The sequence below is a fragment of the Ctenocephalides felis genome, unplaced genomic scaffold, assembly GCF_003426905.1.
Source record: "Ctenocephalides felis isolate EL2017-DRISC unplaced genomic scaffold, ASM342690v1 CF-g0.4_SCAFFOLD_00845, whole genome shotgun sequence".
NCBI classification, from domain to species: domain Eukaryota; kingdom Metazoa; phylum Arthropoda; class Insecta; order Siphonaptera; family Pulicidae; genus Ctenocephalides; species Ctenocephalides felis.
This window is the reverse complement of record NW_020536999.1, coordinates 80,466,737-80,475,766: the sequence shown is the minus strand read 5'-3', so window position 1 is coordinate 80,475,766 and position 9,030 is coordinate 80,466,737. Positions and strand designations below refer to the sequence as shown.

At 35.4% G+C, this 9,030-nt stretch overlaps 1 protein-coding gene across 1 annotated transcript; it reads right to left on the bottom strand.

Annotated features, from left to right (window-relative positions):
• Positions 1–3,825: 3,825 nt before the first annotated feature.
• Positions 3,826–4,584, bottom strand: LOC113391003 (general transcription factor II-I repeat domain-containing protein 2A-like). Its single transcript, XM_026626993.1, has one exon. It carries the CDS (start codon positions 4,582–4,584, stop codon positions 3,826–3,828), a length of 759 nt encoding a protein of 252 aa, XP_026482778.1.
• Positions 4,585–9,030: the final 4,446 nt, after the last annotated feature.

Here is a 9,030-nt window from a genome sequence, read left to right as displayed (position 1 = left end):
CTTTTTAAGTTTTTAACATGATCACCATCTGAATGTTTAGCGATACTGTTTCATAAAAAAAATGCCATTGTTACAATTTCTGGATTTTATACCACAAATGCTGGCTAAATGTCTTTAATGCCACCTCAGGTATTCTAGTATCTGGCGATTCAATAAGTTCTTTTAAAAATGATAAATCATTACTTGGAGATACAGATGCAAAAGCGCACGTAAACCATGCTTTAATATACACTGTAGGAATAAAAGTACAAATTTCAGAAATTGATTTGATTAACATCATTGTCATTGTTAATTGTTTACGAAATACAAATGTTTTTTATAGCATATAGTCTTGGACATCCATCTAGCGCGATGGAATACACCCAGGTTTTTAAATTTCACTTTACTGCATGGAAATTTACCAATATCTAAACAAGCTCCAAAAGATCTTTGCAGTCTTCGCTTGGTTGTTCAGAATTTTGATTGATGTGTTTAATGTGATTTTGTATTTTGTCTTGACTTGCCAGTCTTTGAAGCCAGTATGTTCTACTGGCCTGTGTCAATTCCTTGTATCCATTTCTCTCCAGTGCTCTCTGAATCTTTTAAACAAAGATACATCAGGTCTTGAATTTGCAGGTGTACATGTAATGCCTGCAAGGTAAGAAAAGTAGTTATTTTCGAGCAACTGTTCAAGTAAAACTGCAGCTCATTTGTTCGATCCTAGATTTGCAGCAGCAGTATCACAGCAAAGAGCTTTGATACAGTCTGAAATACCGCAATCGAACACATAACTTATCGGAGTCTTTTTGATTTTTGTGGAATGCACTCTTTATATGGCAGAACGGCAACATTGAAAAACAAAGGAAATTTCAAGGTTGTGGGTGTACCAACAAAGCTCAACAAAAATAACTAAAAAAAATTAATAGCATCAATCAAACATTGCTTCAGCTTGAGACTGTCCTGTACTATCATCTAATATTGGGATCGCTAATATTAGTCTAAGAGCCAGCGAACTATTTGACTAACCTGTTTTCTCAAAGCTAGAAATTTTTTAAATGATATTTTATTATCGGTACATTAAGAAAATGCCGTTCTGGCAGGCGTCTCGCGATTGCGTCATCATCCCTCGAGTTTTTGAAAATGTAAAAAAAATATTTTTTTAAATTGCTCTCACAAGGCTATAATTTTAATATATCGTATTGCTTATAATTTTAATGAATTGTTTAAGAGCAAAAAAAAATTGACAGCTTATTCGGGCGGTTGTAAGCGTATGCCAGTCGATTGAAGTTGTCATCGGGGTAGTAATTCATAACCAACACCCTTGAGGGTGTTTTTTTTTGACTATTTACAAAGTATGTGTAAACAGCCAGACCATTCAGGCGGTTGCAAGGATTTACCAGTCAAGTACAATAGCCATAAAGCATGATGAAATAATGTGCACAATAGTCTCTAAGAATTCCATTGTTAGAAGGAAAAGTTGAAAAATTATTATGCAAGTTAAACAGAGTTATATGTGAAGTGTTATTTCCTGGTGTTAACATTGTGAGCACTTCAATATTGGCATTACCCCATATTCTTGTTATATATTGTGCGCGTAGAAAATGCTCTTGTAATTCGGACCGACACGGTGGTGAATGTGATGCGTCATGATTTAAATATTTTTTATTAAATGGCTTGTTCACTTTCTTTGGTTTTTAAGTGATAATGATCTTATTATATCTCGTATCATTAACAGTTCTTTAATTTTTCAATAATCGGGAACATTTCACTGCTGCTCCCTGTTATATAAGCACTAAGTTTTTTGAATGCTTCTTGGTATTCTAACTTTTTTTAACAATTGTAAAAGGTCGTTTCTTACCTTTTAGGAAAAATGATAAGTTATAGTCACAACCAGTTAGAGCAGGCGTCGGCAACCTTTTAACTGTGGTGTGCCAAGCCACTGTACCAATATGATTCAGAGTGCCGCCTTAATTCTGAACAAGGACGTAGCGTACATTGGCGGGGCCCCGTATCAAAATTTTTTTGGGGATAAAGTTTCTGCTTCTATGAACAATAATGATCTGAGTGCTGTTTGTGTATCACAGAAGAATTTAACTTCCTGAAAGAAATGTTTAAATTTTTTTGCCAGAAAATGTTTGTTTACAACGATAGACTGAGCCGATTTCTCGAAATTAGGAGAAGAGTGCTAAAATTTTCGCCCTCGTTTCAAAATCAAGAACTGTTCGGATTATATCCCCCGGACCTCTTTTTCTTTTAAAAAATCAAAAAATTTGGAATAAATCTAAATTCTTATTGATTGTGTCGATTATTTACACATATCGGAAAATACAAGCAAAGTTTCCTAAGACTTACAACTAATTAGCTAATTTTGTATCAGTTTTATTTTTGAAAAACTTTTTTCAGCATTTGCGGTTGAAACTGGGTAAATTGTATGCAAAAATTACTTCGGGAAAATTTTAAGCAAAAGTATTGAATTTTGACAGCGATATAATAAATATTGAATTTCATATTTTAGACATATTTTTCGAGTGTTTACAATTGGTTATAAAAATTAACAGAGATGATCTTACTGTATTTAGACGAAAGTTTCATGAAGACAGGTGTTTTTGCTAAATTACTCAAGTTGTAATTATTCGAACATACTAATTGAGTCGAAGTCTCTGAGCTTTGTTTAATTTCAGAAATTAATATGTATATTTAGCATTAGTATATGTTGAGTTTGAAACAAGATAACGGGTTGCTATACTTTGCCTTTTGTTTTTGAAAACAGTCGTTTACGCTCCATTCCTTTGATAATTTTTCGAGACATTTAGCAAACTGCTGAATTAATTTCAATTTTTTAATTTGCACAAAATGACTTAATAAAATGCTAGTTTTCTATTCTATCGCAATCGCAACTCTCTTTATATTTTTACATTTTACACGCTCATGTTTTATTCGAAATTAAATTTAGTTGCAAGGAAGTTTTCATGATTATTTTAACTTTTGTTATTTGTAAAATAAGATAAAAATTCGTAAGATTCTATTAATATTTGGGCAGGTTGGGCCCCCATGGCCCGGAAAAATACACTTTAAAACAATAATTTTACATTTCTCTTAATGAAATTAAATTTCACTGAACAAATTTTTCACGATTAATTCGCTTTTTGTGAAATAATTTATCTTTTAAACATATTTATTAACAAATAACCTACAATTCTAACATAAACTAAACAATTTTAATGTGAACCTTGTCCCTGTACATTTTTGCTTAACAATTCAATATCCGGGGTATAATTTGTTACTTTTAATTTCACACATGATTCTGAATGTTCAATTGTTAAACGACTTCTTTGTGAACTCAAAATATTTTTCATGTGTGAAAAAATTTGTTCACAAAGATGTGGAACCAAAAGCTGAAAGGAGAGCGCATGCAATTTTCTTTAAACAAATAAATCTTTCCGGCAAAGACATCCAACAATTTAATATGACCGTCGATTTTTCTATAGAGTCATCCTTTAGATTTTTTCGTAGTTCTTTAAATTTTGTTTTCCATAATTCTGACGATGTTAGTTCGATAATTTCCATTTCGAAATTATCAACATTCATCCACTAGAAAATTGGACAATCGAACGGTATTGTTGATGAATCTAAATCTGGCTGTATGAGGAAGAAAAATATAGGCACATAAGCTTCAAAGTCTTTGCATCTTTTGCAAAATTCATCTTTAAGTGCTTCAACGCAGGTTTTGAGTTCATTGTTGCTTACGGTCGATTCATTTGCAAGCGCTCTCACATTTGGGAAGTATTTGTAGGTGCTCGTGTTAATATCACGTAAAAATATATTTAATTTTGACGCAAATGCTGTTCAATATTCAAATAATTCGAGCACCGTTTGGCGCTTTCCTTGCAATTTCAAGTTTAGTTCATTTAGATGATTTGTTACATCGGTCAGAAACATTAATTTGCCTAACCATTCTTTATCGTTCAATTCGGGGAAATGTTGTTCCTTTTCGTTAAGAAAAACTTTGATGGGTTCCAGACATGACACAAACTTATTTAAGACATTGCCTCGACTAAGCCAACGAACATGGCTGTATGAGGGAAGATCAACATATTCACTTTCCATTTCTTCTAAAAGAGATTTAAATTGTCTGTGTGTTAGTGAAGAGCGAGACACTATAAAATTAACTATTTTAACAACAGTGTTCATTACAGGAATTAAGCGCTGTGACGAAATTTTGGCAACTAAACTTTCCTGGTGTATTATACAATGGAAGTTCAATATTTTATGTCCAATATGATTTTCAAGAAGTTTGACAAATCCTCTATATTTGCCAATCATTGCAGCTGCGCCGTCAGTAGTTACAGAAAATATTTTTTTGACATTAATGTTCTTGCTGTCAAAATAACTTATGAATGAAGAAAGAATATCCTCCCCCTTAGTTGTCCCAGACAGAGGAATCAAAGTACACAATTCTTCATAAACTTGATCTTTATCACAATACCGTGCAAATACTGCAAGCCGCGCAATATCATTTACGTCGGTACTTTCATCAACAGCAACACTAAATGAAACAGCTTCTTGTAATCCAGCATTCTGTTTTGTTGTTACATTGTCTGCCATTTCAGTTATTCTTCTTTCAATTGTTCGCGCAGAAGCCGGTATTTCTTGAATTCGGGATAATATGGTTTGTTGGTTAGGTAAATCGCTAAACAACTTTTCAGCACTTTTATAAAAATTTCTTTTATATATTCTCCATCTGTAAAGGGTTTGCCTTTGGCAGCTATGCAATGAGCAATTGCGAAGCTGCATTCTGTCGCTTTAGCCTTCGTTCCAGTCATTCCACAAAAAAAGTTATTTGTTTCTTACAACAAGAAACAGCTTTCTTTATAGTTTCACATTTCTCATCGTTGCTATTAAATGTGGACTGATGTTTAGTTTGGAAATGTCTTTGTACACTTGACGTGCGGCATACTACACTTTCGCGGCATATCGCACATACAGCACGATCCTTTTGTTGTATAAATTCATATTCATTCGTCCAACAGTCTTGAAAACCGCGAACATCTAATTTTTGTTTCTTACTCTCCATTTGATTAAATACGAATGAATTATAACAAATATAAAATCAATAAGATACAAGTCTTCACAAAAAAAGTTAGAACGAAAAGTAGCGACCAAACGAAATGCAAGTTTAACTGCGCAAGTTTAAGCCCACCGCACAAGCACACAAGCAAATGGTGCGCAGCACTCACAGTTGATGAACGAGAAAGGGGGGGGCGAGTGATACTCCAACATTCAGCTTCGTGAAGGCCGCTTCGATAACTACTCGGCACTGCACATGTTTCATCCCTTTTACTCCGAATGCGGTCTCAATCAACCTTCGCGCAGATTTTCATGAAATTAGCGAACCACATTATAATCAAACTTTCTCTCTTATTTTCAACATTTTCTCTTATTTAAAAATCACTTCGTCTCGATATATTTGCGATTTTCCTAATTTTTTTGTAGCGTGCCATTCAGAATCCCTTCGCGTGCCAAGCCTGGCACGCGTGCCGTAGGTTTGCCGATGCCTGAGTTAGAGCATGAAATTCTGGTAAACTTAATGCTAAGGATGATCCAAGCTTACTATAAAGCTCGCTTATTGAAATGCATCTTTTTTATTTCCAGCACCGTATTCTATAAAAATATGCATTGTTTCATTACACAAATGGATCATATTTCCAAGCATTATATTTAAAACATCAGTGTCTGTTGATTTAATTAAAATATTTACATAGTCTTTATTGATTTTACAAATATGACAAATAATTTTAGTATCTAATTTAGTAATAATTGAAACAACTGAATTGTTTTCAACTGTATAATTAGGGCAATGGTTATAATATACGTTGATTATTGTATTCCCAAATGAATGGCACCATTTTATCCGTCATCCAATGTCTTATTAAAAATTCTACTAAAGCATTATTTAATTCTACTAAGCGATTATCTAACACTAGCCAGAAATCACCCTCAACTAAAATCATTTTTATTGATACTAATTTCTGAAAAATGACTCGCTTTTTTTTATTTGCAATTTTATTTCGTGCAGGTCTTCCTCTAGCTACTGGACTTGTGCCAAGAGCATATAAATATAATATGAATTAAGTTACAAATTTATTAATAATTTTGTATTATCTTAAATTGAAATGGAGTACTATTCAGTTGACTACATGGAATATTATTGAATTTGGAAATTTATTGATCAATTTATCAACTTTATTTTGATGAATAATGAATATTTTAAGTAAAACATTTCTTCTGCATATAGGACAACATATTTTTGTTGAAATAGTATGTTATTCTTGAAATGAATGATGAAATTTCCAATGAAATAATATAATTATTTTATATAACTGATTTTATAAGAACAGATAAATCTATTTTATACCTATATATTGTAACAGTTTATTATTTAACGAGAAACACAACTATAAAAACTATCAACTTTTATTAAAATATTGTTCGTGGGTTCACAGAAATACGATATAACTAAATTTATACAACAATTATTAAACTAGAAAATGGGCGTTGGATTTTGAATCACTTCTGCTCTGTGAAAGCTGAAATGATTTTGGGCGTCAGGTTGTTAAAGACTCAGTGAAAATTCTTTAACAACAGCTTTATCGGACCGTTGTAACTTCAATATTAGACTGAAGTTCCAATTGTTGGTCAGGGTTGATTCTTCAACCGATGGTTTTCAGAAACAACTAGTTAATATTAACTTCAGTGAGAAAGTACATCAACTATAAAGCTTTTAGCCGCGGGCGAACTAAATACTTTTGACAATATTTCTGATTTTACAAGGCTTTTTATACTATTCCTACTTCTCCTACTCTCGTAGTGCGGTTGATTTCTTAGTGGAAGTCTAGAGGGTGGTGGTTTCGAGTCTACCTTCGTGCCCCTCTGATAGCTCGTTCGCGTCGTTTCGGAGTTCGTCGTCGATTCATCTCGCCAAAATCTTCGGGGGATGAGATGGTCATTGGTCTATGTTCTATGATGAACTCATCTCTCTGAGGTCATCGGTAATTGGTTATGACAAATTTCTCCTCCGATGACGTAGAATGCGTAAATATTATCGTCTTCCTCACACCCTCATTATCGTATTATCTTTTATCTTTCTCTTACTTAGACTGACTCATAGGCTTAAGACATCTTATCTGCTTGTTTACACGGATGATGCAGATTGCATAAGTTTGTTATCCCTTTTTATCTTAAGCTAGGTCGTGAGTCTGAGGTCATAACGGGACTATGTGTATTTGTCGCCGATTACCCCCGGGTCTTCCGTTCTTATCGTACTTATGCTAGAACGTATGCTGCACCAGGTTTCCGCGCGGGTCCTTCGTTCGTCGTTGTATCTTTTCGTTGTAACTTTTTCTTTGGTGACGTCACTGGTATTGTGGTGCGTTGTTAAAAATATTTGCGTATAGCAAGTTTTTTCAAATATATTATGAATGTTTGTTAATATTAATTGCTACATGACTAATAGTTATTCATTAAATATAGAATGTTACAGACTCCCCCTATAGACAGATGTAATGTCTTCATCTCCTAAGAAAGGTGATAATGCAGATACGTGGAATGTGCCTATGATTTCATCCGTGTTATCGGGGCGTCCTACTTCGTAGCTTGTCGGGCCTCTCTGCTGTAGTATGACAGTGCTCTTGCACTGGCTACAGGCCGAGTTCATTGCAAACCTTGTTGCAGGTAATTTCTCGGGTCAGGTGGTGTGTTTTTCGCCTGCCAAGATGGCTAATTGCGGCTTGAAATCTTGATTGCGTCTCTCCACTGGATTCGCCTGTGGGTGGTATACTGGGATAAGGTATTGTTTAATTCCAAGGCAGTGCGTAGTATGCTGCATAACGGCGCTTACAAACTGGAAGCCGTTATCGCTGGCACAAATCCGAATCGTTGTCTATACTTTGTCTTATGATAGGAATACTTTGTCTATGAGAGTCTTCGCACATTCCTGGGCTGAGGCGTTTTTTAGCGCAAAGAGTTTTACCCATCTGGTCGTCGGGTCCTCAACAATAAAGATCCATTTCAAATCACACTCTGATGCCGCAAACAGATCCATAGCGATTACCTCAAATATTTGTTGTAATGGTGGCGTTTGTATTAATCCTGCTGGCTTTTGATTCGTGGCCTTGTACCGCTGGCACTCCATGCAATCTTTCAAATGTGCTATAATATCCCGCCGCATACTGGACCAATAATACCGTTGGCAGACTTGTCTTGTGTTGCGTTCGATGCCTGTATGTCCTGCGGTGGAGGCATCATGATATTTGCGTAGTTTATCCTTGGCTTCGTGTGATTGGATCACCACCTGTGACTCTTCTACGTCAGAGTCCGGATTATATCTGTATAGTTTCCGTCGCGCTTCTGCTTGGGTAATCAATGGAGACGATCCCAATTTGTGCGGATGTGGACCCCTTATCGTCGATATTGGGTCGTGATAACGTATCTGCTGTAGTTTCTCTCAGTCGGAGTTAGCAGTCGACTAGCATATTCGACTGGTATTTCGTCGGCTCCTTTTCTTGTAATAACACTCCCCCTAGAGCGTAAATGCTGGCGTCAGTGCGTAGAATATACGGCTTTATCTCATCGGCTTGCCGTAGGATTGGACTTGTCATTAATGCTGTTTTGAGGCTCTGAAAGGCGTTTTCGTGGTCTTGGCCCCATATCCAGTCGTGGTTCTTTTTTGTCAGTTGATTTAGGGGTTGTGACACTCTTGCGAAATTCGAGAAAAAGCACCTATACCAGGAACAAGTTTGCAGAAATGTTTACAACTCTTTAACGTTTTTGGGTGGTTTCGTGTCTACGATGGCAGCAACCTTCTCGGGGTCGGGTGTGAATTCCTTCAGGCGTCACGACATGTTTCAGATATTTCGCTTTTGTGCAGAAGAATCTGCGCTTGTCTCGGTTCCTGGAGAACAAGTGATATAAATGGTTCAGATGCTGATTTCAATTCTCTGAGAGCAAGATGAGTTCGTTCAGGTAACTCAGGATCGGTACGCCGGGGTAAAC